At 30.4% G+C, this 19,900-nt stretch overlaps 1 protein-coding gene across 1 annotated transcript in view; it reads right to left on the bottom strand.

Annotated features, from left to right (window-relative positions):
• Nucleotides 1–14,914, bottom strand: part of LOC116770628 (uncharacterized) — a 35,396-nt gene extending 20,482 nt beyond the window's left edge. The window contains exons 1-3 of the mRNA XM_032662174.2: nt 14,817–14,914; nt 8,615–8,707; nt 7,576–7,666 (exon numbers count right to left, since the gene is read on the bottom strand). Coding sequence (XP_032518065.2) covers nt 7,576–7,666; nt 8,615–8,677 — 154 coding nt within the window. The 5' untranslated portion in view covers nt 8,678–8,707; nt 14,817–14,914. The remainder of the gene's footprint in view (nt 1–7,575; nt 7,667–8,614; nt 8,708–14,816) is intronic.
• Nucleotides 14,915–19,900: the final 4,986 nt, after the last annotated feature.

Here is a 19,900-nt window from a genome sequence, read left to right as displayed (position 1 = left end):
TCATAATTAACGTACGGTATTATTGAGTAATGATCGAACTTTCCTCATATAAGTTGCAATTAAAGTTAATTACGTCTTTCCGGTTGTTGTAATTGTCTGTGATGTTGAGTCGTGGTATATTTGATAAAGCTCTTTATTATCTGTGTTTTTTGTTTAGCATTAGTGCGCCGGATCTAAATATTCTAGCCCTGTGCTATACCGACTTCACGGCTTCTGGCTCCTTTAAGTGGTTGTGCTTGAATTCCCTTGTACCTGTTGCTGTGAGATTTTCATTCTGAATAATACCTTATGATATTAGAAAATTCTCTCAGAAATTTAATTCCTACAAGAAATATTCTATTTGTACATTACATTTTATGCGTTAAGTAATTGAATTGAATTGAATTCTACAACTAATAGCAGATGAAGGTTTACTTCATGCGGGTATTATAAAAAGTTACAACTAACGTAATCGTATATATAAGAACCTCTTGTAACAACTAACATAACTCTTTCTTGGTAACCGCCGCTCTATAGAGTGACTGTTGTTATTTTATTTTGAGGACATTTCTTTATATTTTACTTATAATCAGTTGTTTTATTTTATTTCAACTATTTCCTTTAAACTAAAGCTAGCTGATGAAAATGTATTACATGTTTTGGCCTGCGACTTCGTCTGGGTGGATTTTGGAACTGATCCAGACTGAAAATAATAAAGTGTGTTTATAAAATGAATGTGTTATCCTACTATCAGCGCCATCTATAGCGCGTGTCACGTGACGTCATAAACAATTGTATTGTGTGCGAAGTCATCCCGAGATAGTTACTTGGAAATCCAGCATAAGTTATGACTTATGCCTTATTCTGATGTCTGCAAACATTAGTGTAAAGATTCTTTAAAATCTGTTAAGTAGTTTTTGTGTGAAAGAGTAACAGACCTTCACGCATCCACACAAATTAGTTCCTTATATAATACAAGAAGGATTTATAATAAACAGGTTTTCGCGAAAACTGTATGAGAATGTAAATATAATACGGTTTATTTATAAATATATATATTTTTACTTGAATTTAATCTAACACATACTGATGTGTGATCTGTTGTGAATCTATTAAGACGTCAATTAATATCTGTCGTGTTAATTTTATGTTCTCGAGACCCCACTCGCTTCAGTACTAATATTCCCAAAGAACCACTAAATTACACGAAAAAAATGTATGATATTTAATTATAATAAAGTATAAATAATTTTTAACAACTATGATGTTAAAATTATTCTGCGATGTAAATTTTTTGAAGTCCTAAGACGTTTATAAAGAGTGCACGTCGCACTGAAGAAGAGCGCCACGCGTGGTAGAGCATGACGTGGCGTAACTGTAGTGTGAAGTAACCCTAAGGTTATACATACGTGCGATTTGAACCCTTAATGACATACATCGCTTGCACATTAAGAAATAATCCCTTGAAAGCTTCGGTTCGCTTAATTTAATGATTTGAAGTTGCAACTTTATCTTCGGTTAATATTAGTTGTAGAAATCAGATTTTCGATTTGATTGCGATTATGTAAAATAATTGATTGTGTTATATGTAATGATGTTAATGACCACTGGCTATATTGATGTGAAAATCAAAAAAAAAAAATGGTAAAAATAGAATTATGTGATTGTTTGAATTGAAATAGACGAGAATAATATAAAGGTTACGTAGTTATTAAAGAAAAAATATGAAATAGAAAATATTTATAAGTTTACAAAAGAGTTTATATTAAGAGAAATAGTTTTGGCAGCATTATTTGGGGGCGTTAACGTTCTTATAAAATTTGATCCGGGAAGGGATTTCAAGGACAGAGTCGAGGTCCGCAAGCAAGGAAAATAATATTTAGGGATACCTTCGTTTCACAATACTATCACAATGAAAGTAACAAATAAATAACCTAGAGAATTATTGAGAAATTGGAGGTAGTGCGATAATCCGGAGTTATATACATTAATTTGACGACCGCGGATAAATCGAAGGCTTTAATAACTTGATTCCCAACAGGTTGTAACTCCTGGTACTGTTTTAATGGCACGTAATCACTTAACCAACACCAAAGACGTAATTTTAATCGCCGGTTTATCTGGCCACTTGGCTCTTGTTATGAAATCACCAACAACAATTTAAATATTGTTACGTTTTTAATATTAATGAAGTTTAACTCAGTAGATCAATGAAAATCATATTTATATTTTTGTATTGTTTCACCTACCGAAGTATAAATTTAGATTTTATTAGGTTAGTCAGTTTTTTTTGTCTCATAATTTTTTGCGAAACAAATCAACCGTAACTTAAATTTCACTCACAAATATGTCTTTAAAACAGTTTCCGTCGCCATTATATTTATAGAGGTATGGCCACTAAGCTGAAGTATTTTGGTGCATCCTACAGTGACTGACAAATAATATATAAATATCTCCTCATATGGTTTATTTTATTAAAAATACAGTGATTTTATCACGTTGAAAAGCCGTAAAACAAGAAAAAAATAACAAAAAATATTTTCGCTGCTAATATAGTAATAATTTTACTGCGAATAAATTACACTATTTTTAATACAAAACTTGGCTAATAATCTGTCTTTCTATGGCCACATCTAACCCTGAGCAGGTGTATGCTCCCTCCTCGATGGTATTTCAGACCCCATGGCAGGTGCACCAACAGTCTTCCAACGTTGCAATTTAAAAACGAAACCCATTCGACAAACCGATGAAGTAACAAATGAAGAAATTCTCAAATCTATTACAATTATAGCAAATTATGTTTCGGAATTCGTTAAGATGTAACCATGGCCTTAAGGTTTAAAACTTTTCTATATTAATTGATGTGTTTGTACAATAAGGTTTTTTTATGGTGCTGATAATGAACGTGTAGAGTGTGTGATAATCGTATTGGAAGGTCAGTATCATGAGAGAAAATGTCAAAATTAAATATGGCTTGGAGTCGCAACAAGCGGATGTGGCGTCCGTGTAACATTATTGTATCGTTAAGGTCGATACGTTGAGTGAGATCTGTTCAGAATCACAGTATTCCCCTATTTTTATATTAATAAAAAAAAAACGCAGTACGTTTGAGACTAGTAGATATTTATACTATTTGAAATATTGTATTAAAAAAAACAACTGTGAAAGAAAGGGTACAATTATACGTTATAAATTTAACCTGCGAAAAACCTACGATAATAAGTACACGATATGTATTTTAGACGAACATAGACATACCTTCCATGCCTGTATACAGAAAAAGTACATAAATTATATACAACGAATTGACCTCTCCGCCAATAACTTCATCTTAAGCTGTATGCACACGAGGACCTCTAACATGAACTTAATGTAACGACGTCTTAAGTATACTGTTAAGTATAAATGTCTGGGGAGTTGGGACAATCGAGGTCAGTGTCGACCCCGAGGACCTCGTCAATATGAACTAACAACGTCCGGGTTCCGTACAACAAACAATCAAACTATATCTTTAATAGACATAGTAAATATCATTACCTTTGTTTTAATACATCACTTGGCAAAACAGAAAATACGAATATTCTTAAACCACTGCGTCAGTTTCACGCTGGTGAGACATCATTCATATTTTATCTATCTTATTATGTTTTTCTTTAAATACCTCTGAATAGGTTTATCAATCAGTTTATATTTTCCCTCCTAAGTGGAAAGCAGGTCGACCCTATTATATTATATAAGTCATTAAAATCTTAAATAAACAAATTACTAGTAAAAAGATTTTTAATATAAATAATTATTTTTAATATTATTAATAAATAAGGGGGTTTAACGAAAAATACAGTACTTGTACTTACTCATTACATTCAACCTTATCTGTGTTTAGGTCCACGATATGTAGCCCAAGGGCTTAAATACCTTGCATTGTGTACAAATATTATGTTCAATAAAAATTAAGACCCTTAGATATCCAGACTGCATTGACTTACAATTTAATATTGATAAAGCTACGTGTCCCAGTAAAAGAGATTTTTGATAATGAATTGATCTTATACGGATAGTAATTTTGTTGACTAAAATACGAAAATCTAAAAAAATATTCGACTAAGGGAATGACATGAATACTGTTGGTACGGTTTAATAATCTAAAGAAGAAGTAATCATTTTTCTCTGACAATGCTTCGTCGATATAATTGAGATGTTATCTCCAGGTATACAAATGAGGTGAGCGATGTGATCCTACAATTATTGTTAAATAAAATAAATTGCCTGGTTATAAATCAAATGTAATATTAGTCTTGTTAATTTTTTATTACTGCAATGAGCTTGTCCAAATATGTCAGTCGTGGGTGGACAGACAACTAGTTCGATTAGCGTTTTGTATATCCTGATAGCGGTTACTTTAGATGTTTATTGTATATAAAATTAATATATTACTTTACTGCTTGTTATTTGTTGGTTCAAATTAACCGTGGTTGTATAGCATTCTGATGTTATAACCATTGTATCTTATTCAAATAATAATTTAAACGTCAGACAAAGATAGAACTGTTCTTAAATTATAAAGTTAAATATATTTTACTTTAAATTTCAATATTTGTACTAAATTAACAAATAGTAAAAAATATTTTTTAAAGTAAAGTAAAAAGTAAATTTCGTTAAAACAATACCTGAGATCTTTTTTTATTGATTTCTGATTTGTTTCTTAAGAGTATAAAAATTAGTCAATGAATTTTATTAAAATAAGAATTCAGTTAAGTTGTAGCAGTAGATTTATAAGTTAAGCAAACTTAATGAAGATTAAACCGTCCGTACATAAGAATGTCTTTAACAGAAAAATATATCGATAGAGAAAAAATAAATAACAGAATATTTTGACTGAACATTAATTGTGTGATATTGTTCAATGTTGTGCAAAAAATATGTATATTTTAGACGACAATTATAAATTATAAATGTAGACAAGAAAGAAATGTAGTTCGTCTGAGATGTAATTATTAAATAAGCAAGATAGAAACGTCTCACAGTCCACACAATACTGTTGTTGTAAGCTTTCATGATTTCTATTAATAACTCAAAGTTCAAGAGATACGCATATCTTAGATTTTCGTTGACTAACAGACAGACACTTTCATATCGTCTGTCAGTGATAACGGCTGGTGTGAAGTAACCGAAACGTCGGATAACAAGTAAAATAATTTAAATTATGTAATAAATCGAGTATTTCATCCGAAATTCGTAGTTTCATTCAAACCATATAAGACCCTACTAAGGTCATAAAACACGAGGTCCAGAAATAAACCATTCCTACACTATCTTTATATATATATAAAAATTATTCATATTAAGTCAAGGTCGCCGTTAATGAAAACGAAATCTAAGTAATAAATAACATATTAACATATTTTTTAATATAAAATAGATTTGATCTACGCGTCGCTATGAAAGAAGGCTGTATTTGGTAAAGGAACACATTTGGCGTGTTCTCGGAATTAGCTTCAATTATAATCGCCCACGGATTGCGACACGACTCAACGCGAAAGTTACCTTCGGCTTCTAAAACATATTTCTAACTGACAGTTTATGACTTTACCTTATTTTGTTTAATAACAAAAACGTCGGCTTTCCGTTTCGTAATATTCATAGATAAAATCTCATAAATTATTTACTCGCGTTTTCATACAACAAAATGTATTTTTTATTTAAAGAATAAGTTTTACTATCTTCGAAGGCCACCTTTTCTTTGAGATATATTTTTTGAAGATTTCACAAATTTTATCATTATACAATTCTAACGCAAAACTCAAATCATCTCATACGCTAGAGGGCGCTTTAACTATTTATTACAAACGTTACTTTTAAAGGTAATTGTTATTATTAATTAGGGTTCACGAAGTGTAAGAACTGCAGATCAAATTTATAAAATGATTAATAGATACATTAATAATTAATAGACAGAATAATCCTTATAGCTAAATTCAGTGGCGGCTAAAGAAGTAGTTGCCGGTGACTGGTAAAACATTTAAATATGGAATTATATTTTCAGCGCCATCTCTTGAAAGAAAGTTGAAACTACAGTAACTAAGATGAAACTATAATTAAGATTGCCTTAATAGATAATCATAATATGCATTATGCTTTATCTATTTTTTTAATAATTTTAAAATTTGACTTTAACTTTCCATTTATAAAATTAAATAACATACGTTTAGTTTTTCTAGATCAAATCCAATTACTAAATATAAAACAGGTTAATATTGAGGAAAGTACCACAAATGTTTGTTTGAATATTTTTTTGAAGGAAAAAATAATAAAGAAATAAGAGGCGACCCTAATAACAATGAATTATATTTCAAGGCTCGCATGCAACGTTCTCACAGACACGCGAACACACTTTTGTCTAGTTATATTATATATTTCGTATATTAAAAGCAATAAATAGTTTGTTCAATATATATTTACATATAGAGATGATACTAGATTTTATCTATGTATTTCTTCCTTCTTCTTCTTATTTTCGATCATTACACGGTTATTGTTAATTAAAATATAATAATCATACGATTATGCTTAAAAAAAAAATGAATGTAAATTAATACTTTTCCAGATTTAATTTCAAATTTGATATTAGCGCCATCTATGCAAAACATCGCATACGAAATGACATCTTTGCTAGTATATTTTTATAAAATGGTTTGAGACTTAAGTTCTTAGTTTTTAATCTTACCTTTGTCCATAATGTTCGTTGGATAGAATAACGAGAATTATTTCAAAAAAATTAACATGTCACTGGATTTTACAGTCTCACTAACACACATTGAAAATGCACAAAATGAAGAATATAACTCAGTCACTTGTTACAATTGAAAGTTATTCATAATAATGTTAACAATATAATTAAGGTATAGTGATTTTAGTTCAAGAATATTCCATTGTTAACGTCGGTGTTCATTGAAGGAGAGATTGAAATCTGTTTAGATTTCGGCTCACGCTTTGCAAGTGTCTGACTAACGCGACTCGATCTCACCACGCAGCCGAACACTGTGTCGTTCAGTGTCGCTCGACATTATATAGGATTACATTTTTAGATTAAACTTAATACGAATTGTTGACCAAATGTTTATAATAATTGTTATATAACTTGTATTAATTAGGTTTAAGTTAAATAATGACCTTATTTATGATTATGTAGATTTTTCAACAAGCAAGGATCTCGAGGTGTGTTTGTTGGAAACCGTTGCTAGTAATATACCCGTCTCGCTCGCTCTTAAGTTTATTTAAATTACAGAAGTTATGATTTGGACAATAAATTGCGTTACTATTGTTTACTGTGTTATGACTTGTTATACAACGGACTCGTGTTTGTGGATAAAGAAAGCGTAAGTGTAATTATTTCTTCCCGTCGAAAGGAATGCCTTTTTTTAATTTATGTAAAAAATAAAAATAAATGATATTCATTTTGAACAAATTAAAATAAATATGTTAGGAAACGAAACAGATGATATCTTCTAGTGGAGGCGGTTCAAAGAAGGACACGTGACAACTGACAACTGCCCGGACGAGGCTGATTTGAATTTTATTCATTATTTTCATACTGACCGTACGGAGAACTGTACGCGGCGCCCGTGACTTGGTTCAAGATGATCTGGTTCACTGACACATCCACAGCACCATCCTGACGGCCTATTTTCTGTGAAAAGCATAAACAACGACTTGATAATATATTTATGAGAGCGATTCAAATGGTTACAGATGATTTTAAATACACCCTTCGAACTAACAAGGATACTGATCAGTTGTTTTAAAATTGAAGTATCACTTTATACAAATCGTTTTAAAATAAATCGATTTTAGAAAATAATAATAATAATCTTACATTGAAATGTAACAATGGCGATAGTGATGATATAATGTATGGTACAGTATGGGTACAGTGAAGGTGTTATTAATTATCATATAATTTATAACTAAAAGAAAACCATAACTTACTTAACAATTAATTATATAGATTATATAAAGTAATCGTTATTTATTCAGATCTAAGACTTTCGCGAGTTTTATTCATTTAAATGAAACTAATATATTTCGGATATACTACGCGGATTTTATTATTTTAAAACTACATTATCCTTTTCCATTATTACTTTTCAGCAAACCGAAACGTCGGGATAATGTAGTTTTAAAGTAATAAAATTCGCATAGTATATCCCAAGTATATTAGTTTCATTTAATCGTCGTTTAGTTCTTTAACTAAAGAGTTTAGATATACAATATAAACACAAACTAAAATACTTATGGACGACAAATAACTAGTTATGATTTTCATAAAAGCGCCATCTGTTGTAAAAAAGCAAAACTAAGGTGAGCCCAGAGCTTTAATTATATGAAGGGATGAAAATTTATTAATCTTCACATTACTTTTCATAGATGGCGTTAAAACCAAAGTTTTCTTTAAAAATAAGTTCACCCATTTTATCAAATATTATTTTCCACAGTAGCACAATAATTTACAATAGAAACAATATTTGGAGGGAATTTATTTTTATATAAAGCTCATGATCTTAATTAACTTACATATATTATATATAAATATACTACTATAAACATAATAATTTATTTAAACGAGATAAATCCTTACTTGAAGGTCACATGGATCCTTATTCCTTTGATCTTGTATGAGGTTTATGTTCTTAGTTTGCATTTTCTACGTGACGGGTTGTTAAGACCGCACCTGGAACATAGTTCATTTTAGTATTAAATGTAGGTATATGTCAAGTTTACAAGACAATACAACATATACTGAAAAATAAATGTACTAGCTATGAATTTTCTTAAATTAAATTAATGTTTTATAATAACTAAGGAATCATTAGTAATATCATAGACACATAAAAGTTTCTTCAATAGAAATCGATCCGAATCATTTTAAAGAATCCTTATACAAAATGAATGTCTGTTTTCAATTCGTCGGTACTCAAGCCGCAAAACCACAAGTTCCTGTCATGTTTTATATCCCTCAGACAGTTTTGAGGCATTTTGTGAACTCAAAACTAACGTTGTTTCATATAATACTTATAATAAGAAATTCCGCTACTCGAATATTGAATAAAAAAATCACTTTTTAATGCATAGAATATTTAGTTGTAATAAATTATACGATATAGTTCAATACAAGTTCTTTTCCTGTGGCATATTCCGCGTGGAATCCTTACAAGATATCGGAAACAAATGGATTGTGTTAAACATGTGTATCGTGGCCTAACGACAGCGACATCTAGTGTGTAATAGTTGACTTACGCAATATATTACCCCGAGATCCTGTGGTAACTACACGGAATTTGGGGACAAAATATAGTCTACATCTTATCCTGATGTCAACTACATTATTGAAAACATTAATCTAAAAGGGTTTTGAAGTTCTTGCATGGAAAGTAACCTTACATCCAGACGTTCTTAGAAACTTTCTCATTGACAGTATTATCAAGATTATCCTTAACATGATTAAGGACTGTTTACTGTCCAGTCTGTCTAACGATTATTATTCACGCTATGGATGTGACAAACGAACAGACAACCGATCATAAGAATTAATAACCTTGATATAGTTGCCGAGTCGTTTTAATAGACTTGCTCTCGTATAGAAAGTTCGTGGGAACGTACGTCTTAAGGCGGGTTCACATTGTCCCACTTCCTGTCAGCTTAATATCCGCTGTGTGATACAGCTTTATCCGGTGGCCTTGAGTGTTATGATTATTTGCCGAAATCATTTAGGCATGGAGGTTGTATGTTCGTCTACTAATTTGTATATTGAATGAAATAAAATAAATTAAGTATTACATAAAATAATTCCTAAACTAACTAATATTTATATTATTAATATTAATAATTACGATGTCGGTTAGATTCTGATATATTTGCACCGCTATTTTTAAAAGTGGTCACAGAAAAAAATGAGGTTACGTGGCGCCCAAATTGCGTTGAAAATACCGGATATAAGATATTTTTTTGATTAAATTATATTTTATATACGTTTGTACATTAATATGTATCTATCCGTCTGGGTGGTTGACCGATTTCGTTGGGAGGTCAACGCAGAACGCTTGTATCTTGAGATTTTTTTAAAATTTTAATTAATATTTTTTTTTATAATTCATTTAAAAAATAATAATAATTCATATATAATCAACTGATTACTTGACGACTATTTTAATGGTTTGTTTTATTCGATCAACATAAACTATTAATTTTAACATAGATAGAGAATATTTTGTAATAAGATTTGAGTTCAGAAAAAAATTTGAGGTAAAGAAAAAATCTATAAAATACAGAAGTTTCTAAAAAAACGTAATGGCTCACTAAACCCTTTTAGAGTTTTTAAAGAGTTGTATAACAATCAATAGTAGTTGTTAATGTTACGGGAAATTAAAAAAAATATATTGTCTATTAAGAAAAACTATTTATTCCTCTGTACTGTTCATATAATGACAATAATGGGAACGTGAATAAAGAGAAATTTACAAAGACAGACTGTTATATTTCACTGACATAGCGGAGGTTTTTTTGTTAGTATTTAACTGTTTACGTCAGATTTACGATGTAACCTTACTGTGGCTGATAACCATTAATGCTTATTATAAGTTGGCATTGTCGATACACGTAGCGTTAGCAGTTTTTTTAATTAAGAAACTCGCACACTATAGTGTCGACGAAGGTTATTGAAGCTTTGAAGGTAAGGGAAACGCTTCTGTGAACGCTTTCGGTGAACACTTGGAGTAATGAGATAAGATATAATTTTAGTTAGTAATTTATTTTGTTTCAATTTGGTAGTGTACTGTACTGTAACAAACGTTACTGTAATAAAACCTCTTTGGTAATAATTAAAAGTTCCTATATATATATATGTGTATGTATGTATGTATGGTAATTTAAAGTTATAATATTTTGTTCTTAATATAATAAAGGGCGAAATTTGCTTTCAATTATTAGTTCACAGATAATCAAATTTTATTAACGTTTGTTTGTTGTTCGGACTCCACATATGTAATTTTATTTTTAAATAACTTTATTATCAAAGCTATTGTTTCGCAGTTAATATTGATCTCTTTCAGAAGCGGAAGTTTAAACGACATTAAATTGTGATCACTAGAGACTACTGATCTTAATAAAAGTTCGTAACGTCAAATTAAACAGTAAACACCATCAGTTTGAACGTTTAGGCCCATAAAACTACATTTAACATACGACCATAGGTGTAAAGAACATTTAGAGGGACGAAACCTCTCAGCATTCCATGGATTCACCGTGCGGGTGCCGAGTCCATCGCGTTGCAGAGAGAGGAGCTTCAACAGTGCCTGCGACTTGCGACCCAGGTGTAGGTTTAAGGGGCCCCTATCTAACGCAGAAATACATAGTTCATAGTTTTGAAAGTTGATTTATTTATATTAATACTATTAATGCAGCGGTATGAATAGGCTGTAAGTGATTAAAGCAGACGTTATTGTTCATATTATTCAATAAAGTAACAATTACGTATCACAAAGCTCAGTTTAAGTGTTAGACAAAGCAGCTACTTCATCACTATCATTTATGTATACAAGCTCTCGCCCGCGACTTTGTTAGCGCCGTTTGATTTATCGACCAAGTTTTTGTATGATCCAAGAACAAACACAAAACACTCGTCGTTTATGAAATCTTTGTTTTTCAATATATAAAAAGTTTTTATTATATGAAGATATCCCAATATTTTCTCCAGATAAGGTACTTCGATGAAGATGAAAATATAATTATAATCCATGAAATGAATCTGCTCTGATAGAATAGAATTGTAGACATGTAATGTATATATATATATCAAATAGTTTTTCATCTCCCACAACACATAATAAATACGAGCGTGGATAATGGAGCTATCGGTAACAAAGCCTGGCTGGTTTTGCTCGTTGCCGCCCGAGGGTCAATTATGGACCATCTCATTCACAGAACAACTCCAACACGCTATTTACGATATTAGACAGGTCCCCTACACACCTGAATCTCAACCTTTTGTTTATTAAGACCATTGATACGTCACAATCTGTCCCACGACTCAATGGCTTTATACTAATTATTGTCTTTGTTTCACTTATCAAAGAAATTTTGATATATACATCGCGTTCCTGAGATTCAGATTAAAATAGCACTTAAACAAAAAGTTAAATATATTGAAGCGAGTTATGATTAACGAAATCTTTTGCATAGCTATAAAGACATGCTGAGGATTTCTCATAGGAGTCGTAGTAAGAAATATGAGATTATTGATTGATTTAGCAAAAATGTTAATTTCTAGATCGTGGCTGGAATCTGAATATTATAATTGATTATGTTATAGAACCAGGGACACATCCTTCATGTAATAATATCTCCTCCACTGTAAGTCTTTGATCATAACTCGATTCTCGGAGCTGTTAGAAGCTTAGTAGCGTCTCGACTTAATCTAATGATTCGCTGTCAGACATTAAATTTAACCCGCTGCATTGTAAGTCATTTATTGTTCGTATATTTACATTTAAAACCTTATATAAACATCAAACCCAATTAAAATACGGAGTAAACCTGTCCAATATTATATAACAAAATAATAATATATACATATATACATACATACATATATATATAAAAACGTGCAAGTTAAAAATACTGTAGTCTGTGAAACGCCTAAGAAATTCGTGCAAGCAGTTAAATATAAGAGATGGTTTCGGTTCAAATTCAATCTTAATTTAATGGCCGCTATGAGATAATTGTATTGTTTTTTGAACTAGATCGCTTCACAGAACATCCGACCTCGAGTAAAGCGACCTTTAACTTTTTCGTTTTTTAAAATAACACATTTTTAAACTAAGACATGGGATATAGACAAAGAGTATAAAACATGTATTCCATACAACTAGATATGATAGTAATAGTTGACGTATAGAAAAAAAGGTTGTTTCAAATTAAATTCAATAAATACGGTCACAACTTTGACAGTATACGTTGGATATTTAACACGTATCAAGTATCAGGATCAGTCAGAGAGTTTAGTCTCTAGGTTTCTTACTTAAGGTTTTATAAATATTTATTAACTATTATTGAACACAACGCTTCGTTTGTTACAGTCGGTTAAGTGGAGGATGTTTACTTGGACATAGAATCGTACGTAGCAGTCCCGAGGGAGTCTCCTGCATACTCAATTAGGAAAGTTCGTGGACACAGTTATTTGACATGGATACCCATAACCCATGGGTTTAACTGTGATATGAAGCAATAAACTTATAAGAGGACATTATTTTGAAGCGCTTTAAGCGCTGGTTTGTGTTCCCAACAGATTCATAGACTTCAGCAATATTATTATCATAATAAAATATAGCCGTTACAGCAGAAACATTATAGGAACGTTATTATATTTAAATCCGTTTAAAAACTTACATACTTGTACATGTAACTATTGCGTCATTTGAAAAAAAAATCAAAATATTGTAAGCGACCGATTAAAAGTGGACTTTATAATAATAATCTTAAGATATATTTTGCAATGTTTTTATGTGTATTATAAAGGAGTGCGCATGTAAAGTAATAGAAAATTAATAGTCTAAGCATGTGCGGGAGTATGAGAGAACGAACAATGACGCACTCTGCTAGACTTGTCACCCTTTTAACTTATTATAACATCATATATATATACTTTTAAAAATATTGTTTAACACTATATAGCCATTATTATTCTGTAAACATTTTTAGCATAAACGTCATACAAAAATGACATTGACATATAACAATGACATTTTGGAAATAAGAATTGCCTTTAAAATAGACAAAGAAAGAAGCTTAATTATGACACCTATCTTATCTTATTTACAACGTATATATTTTCGGTGTACTTGAAATTAAGTTTAAACGCTTATCTTAATAAATAGTCAGTAATTTGACTACCTGTTTTAAGGACCGCCCTAAAAAGGGACGCAGTCAATGACCTAATAGGTTAATCGTTCTATTTTAAAATCGGACGCGGAGGCTGAATCTGAATCATAGCTGAGCTGATTTTAAACGATACTGTCTACAGTAATTATATCGTATTGACTTCCCGCTTCACCAGTTACGATCAACTGAACGAACCCTAAGTAGTTTTATGACCGAGTAAGTTCACGTATAGTTTGAAACTATAGTCATGTTTTACTAAAAAGTCCAATAGCCTGACTGATTCCTTCAATATTGGATAATTTTAGTATATTTCTTTCTAACTGTAATCTATATGGATTGTTGATCTTTTATTGGTTTGGTGACACTTAAGACACGTCCGTATATAATGGTGTAAGTTACATTGAAAGTTCTTGGGTGCTGTGTTCATAATACTAAGACAATCGTAATGTGATATTAGATTTTTCTATTTCTTAGATTTCTCTGAAGTCGTTACTTTTTTATCAGAAGGCTTTGCAGTAAAATGCACCAGTTGATGTTATGTGTTCTGTTGAAAATATAATAGTGTATTAATCGATAATTATATCCTAAACGACCATATCCAGGAAGCTTCCCGTATGATTAGGAGGATGGGAAAATAGCGATAAGACAGGTCTAATAAGCTCTGAATGGGTTGTTTAGATTAGAAGATTTGTTTTCATAAAGAATTTAGACCTAGTTATATCACAGATTACCATAAATTAATCACACGGCTTCATTTATAAGAAATATGTATTTAAGACAAATAGATATTACTGCAGAATTTAACGTGAAAAAAAATCGGATAAATTTTAAAATGTGTAGATAAAGGAATGGAACTATAAATTTCTGGTTGTTTTGTTGTACCTTAAATGTATAATAATACGAACCTCGACGTTACACACAAACACACACACACATGGCACTATGTCCGAAGTTTAGAGTGGAGGCCGCGTGCGCATCCCGACACGTGTTGGACGTACGGACGCACAACTTATACTGACTTACAGTGAATACGTCATTAAAAAATTATCAAAACCTCATAAACAAATGCCTTTTACACTTATTTTATAATACCACTATGATTATTTGCAAATACATAAGGTCGCATTAATAGTTCTAATACAATTCATAGGGAATCTGCTTGTGTATGTTTGGGTTATAAAACGCTTTTAATGATTTGTTACAAGAGATAATTTATAAGGAGACATTCGTAGTGGATTCTGTGTAAGCTTTGATTCTCATTCATTAATTTAATGATAAATAAATGAAAAATTAAAACTATACGCACAATTTGATGAACTTAAGATGTTTTTTCTTTAACTTTTATGTACGAGACGTTCAGACACATTATGTTTTCAGACTTTGAACTATATAAATTGTGATTATATTAGTCCGTTTGTTAAAGACATGTATACATAATACATAACCTGTTAATGAATATTTTTTGTAAATAATAATATGTACACAGCTCTCTAGGAAGGATAAAGTTATGTTTGTATAATATTTATGCATTATTATTAAAATTACAATTAAATTATTATAAAATTGTGTGTAAAATACTTGTAATATTCCTTTTCTTTATACATATTTATATACATCATTTGACGAACTTGACAGCAATAAGTTTTTGAATACTTGCTTAAGAATCTGAAAGTAGTTGAGTATATTTTTCTTCTAAAATATATAATCGTTGTTATTCTAAACCTTTCGTTTCTTCTACTTCGGTTTGTTCCACGTTTTCACATTAATATAAAATCAGAAAGGTCTCCAGAACGACAGCACAGTATACTGTATTGTTTGTGTTTAATGAGAAAGGTGGCAAATGAGCAGACGGCCTACTTGATGGGCAGTAGGTGCCGTCGTTCGCCACATAAGATATGATTCGGACGCGTTGCCAACCTTGGTTGTTGAGGAAAAGGGAGGGGTGGGAAAATGACAGGAAAGGGTGGGAACAGGGAAAGGGCAACCGACTCTCTTACTCATCGGACAAAAAGCAGCCATTAAAGGCTACTTTACGCTGATCTTCTTGGAGAGGCATGTACTTCCCCGGTCGAACCAGGCCATGTTCAAGCTGAAGTAACTAACTACAGCTAGGGTCTACCACCGTGCCCATAAGACTTTTAAAGTAAAGTCGATATGTCAAGGTTTAAATAATAATAAAAAAAATTAGCAGATTATTCTTTGATATATAAAAAAGATCAGTTAAATATTGTTGAAAAAATCAAGCAATCTTGCCTATATTAAATTTCATATATTGAGTACATTTAATCTAGCCTTATCGCTCATAACAAGAACATCAAATATTTGGCTATAAAAAATAATAATGATATAACTCGCCCGGCAATTCATAATATGAAAGGTAACTATAGTTATTTTAAAACACTCTTCTTAATAAATGGCCTTAAACTTCCTTTCCTTTGTATTCTCATGATATTAATTATTCAAGTGGAGGCTATTGTTCCTTAATAATATAATATAATGAGAGATATTCCGTTTGGAAGTTTTTAAAAATTTGATTCTAAGGAATTCAAATATTTTTTTTCAGATAAAATTTTTATTTAATTAAATTTAAGTAAATATATACATATGTATATTAAATGGTTTTAGTAGTAATATAAATGTCTATTAGATTTGCTAGCAGACATCACTTTTAATGAATTTTAATAGTTTTTTCTTTGATTGCTTTATAATTTTTATTTGAGAACATATTATTGTAACATTAATCTGTGATAATAATGATTTTTAACTCTCCGAGTTATGTAAGTGAATTTGTTTCTGACTTAGGAAATACAAAGAGGTGATGTATTTAAAAAAAAGCTCGTTTTCCCGCTACTATACCGAGTGGTTTTTAATCTGAGGGTAGTTAATATAAAAAATCTATTTATAACATTTGACGGTTTATTGAGGCTGGTTAAACAGTTAATGAGATCTAAGATTTTCGCGAGTTTTATTTATTTAAATGAAACTAGTATTATTCGGATATATTACGCTTGCTTTTTTTTTGTAAAAAACTACATACTCCCTACGTTTCGGTTACTTTTCAGCAACCGTGATCACGGGCAGACGAGATGTGAATGACACGTCATATAACCGAAACGTCGGGAGTCTGTAGTTTTTGACAAAAATAAAGCACGCGTAGTATATCCGAATACTATTACTTTCATTTAAATGAATAAAACTCGCGAAAGTCTTAGGTCTCATTATATCTCACTACAACCCAATCAAAACAAAGACAGTCATATAAAACTATTCCCCAACATTTAACTTAAAATCCTTAAGCTATTAAAAGTATTTAAACCTGAAGGCAATGAATGTCTAAGTAAAGGTAATACTTGGAAGGCTTTTATTTCTTTGGAATTAAGTTATTCACATATATAAACGTTTGACAACCAATAATATATTATTGTATACTTTACCAAACATTACATTTATTTCAAGTCGCTTTGTAATCAGTAACACGTGATTCACATCTCGTCTGCGTGTGATCACGGTTGCTGAAGAGTAACTGGACAGTCGGGAGTATGTATATACAATTTATAACTTTTAAAATGATTACCTTCTACTTAGTTATAGAAACGTAAAAGTTATATTGTTTAGATTTCATAGATGTTTTTTTGTATTATTAAAAGTAGTTACGAATCAATTTAACTAGAAAGTTTGTTTACTCTTTTTATCTCGCTTAGTTGGCACTTAGAACTAATATTTTTTTCACTTCTATATACCCGATTGATTGTTAAACCCTTTAAGTATAAAGAGGTCTTTGTGTTTATTTAATTTAACGATAGCTAAGTATTTCGTGAGTACATATTTTTCATAAAACTTTTGTAGAATTTGAGATAAGTGAGTTTTGGTGCAGAGCATGTCGTTAGGAATTTTTGAGTTTATATCAAAATAAAAATACAAAAAAATATGTTTTAACAAGATTATAAATTTAACATTTAGGCCATTTTAAATCAAAACCTATAACAACAATAAATTATATGTTTAAATCACTTGTATCAGCCCTTTTTTTATCGAAATCTTTGCCGGAGCGCTGACACAAGGAGATCAGAAAAATGGAAAATGGTATTATGTATATTAAAAAATGAACACTCAGGAGACAGGTGTTTCCTTTTTTCATTTTCATTGTGTCACATATGTTTAATTCAATTCGATAGTGTTCCGCACATTGTTATTATGCTACCATGTTATTCTTCTTAATATCGCACAATTCAGTTCTGGGAAATATTAAAAATATTGTAAGATTAAATATAATATACAATAATAATAAATGTATGAGTCCATATGTTATTATTAATTAGATATTTTTCCTTACTTCTTTCCTGTCCTGTATGTACTGCGTCCAAAGATTCCGATTAAGTAAGAAAAAGTAGTTCCATGAATAAGAAGGATTCAGACCTTTGTTTATTTTGAGGGCTGTTAGCGGAAGTTCCGCTCATCTTAAACAGATGCAACATTTTTCGATATTGAACCTTATTTCCAATTCAATGAAGTCTAAAATTGCAAAATGTTCTGTATAGAATATCCTTACACCTGTATTGTGTAAACATAAGGTATATATTTGTTTGAACTTTAGACCGTGTTTGAAAAATGTAATTTCTGAGGGCCCGACTTCCGTTCCTTGACGATATTTTTTGTGCACGAAATTAAAGTTAGTTGGCTGTTTAAATTTTATCCAAAAAATGTTGCTAAAAATTGTATAAATTTAATATTAGAAGATTTTTCTCATTCTTGTTCCTATTTTAAGGCATTTTCTGAAAATTATTTAATTTTTATTTTTGTTTTTGTATAACAAAGTAGGTACAAAGATAAAAACTCATTCAGATTTCATACGATGCTCGTGTTCATGTCAATAGTAATATTTTATGGGGATATATGTTTTATCTCTTGACGATCTACACATATACATATTTACGGGAATAAAATAAAAATAACAAGAAGACCTAATTAAAAACAAAAAACGTTTGCCAAAATCAATGTATTATTATTTTTATGTTGGCAACAACAGTTCGAGTATTTTTGTGGCTCAGTTTTGCTTATTTTTATTTCCCAAGTACATAATACCATACTTGTTTTATAAGCTCAGAAAGTTTCGAAATTCCCGATTCAGATCAATATAAGGATCGGTAGTAAGGGAGCTTTTATTGTGAAAAAATTGAAATGGATAAGGAGAAGAAATAAAAAAAAATACTTAATTTAAAAATATATACATTAGAGTGGTTAATGAATAATTTGATTATTACCGCCCGTTCAGTTAAAACTGGGCACGAGCAATTTGTAGTTTATACACTTAAAAGGAGGGAAGTAGCGAAAAATATATACAAATAGTAGATTAATAATATTAAACAATATTGTTGAACATAAAAGCAACTGCCCAATATGTACCCAGCTAGTCACTATATCAAGGCAGCACATTTACTTTCAAAACATATGTCTATGGACTCAAAACGTTTATTTGACAATCAGTGTTTGTAGCGTTTTAAGAATGAAATTTCACTTTCTGTCTTGTTAGTTCTTAATGAGTTGCTCAAATTAATGCCTATTAAATTTATTTCGTGAGAACAGCAGAAATAGATGAATTCTAAATTCAACTTTATTGTATTTACGTTAGAGTTAAAATTTCTGAAATTTTAATTTTTAATCACACAGTTACTAAGTTATGTAGCTTGTTGTTGCTTTATGGCTCTACTGGAACCATCAAATCTTAATTCTATATGATTAAAATGTTTTGATGTTGATATATTTTTTTTATCTGTCTTTTGTATTTTTTTAAATAAATTTACTAGTTTTTGTCCGTAACTACGTCCGCGTGACCTTCAGCATTAACCATGTATATATTATGGGTAAGCAATCAGCAGCGACATCTATAGTCTGCGTCACGTGGCTTCATATAAAATACAACTGTTATGACGTGATCCGGAGTTAACTGTACGGTATTCCTGAATAAAAATATATACTCTATGTTTTATTC

This window comes from Danaus plexippus, chromosome 7 (assembly GCF_018135715.1).
Source record: "Danaus plexippus chromosome 7, MEX_DaPlex, whole genome shotgun sequence".
Classification (NCBI taxonomy): domain Eukaryota; kingdom Metazoa; phylum Arthropoda; class Insecta; order Lepidoptera; family Nymphalidae; genus Danaus; species Danaus plexippus.
Note: the sequence above shows the minus strand (reverse complement) of the source record. Positions and strands in the feature narration are given on the sequence as shown.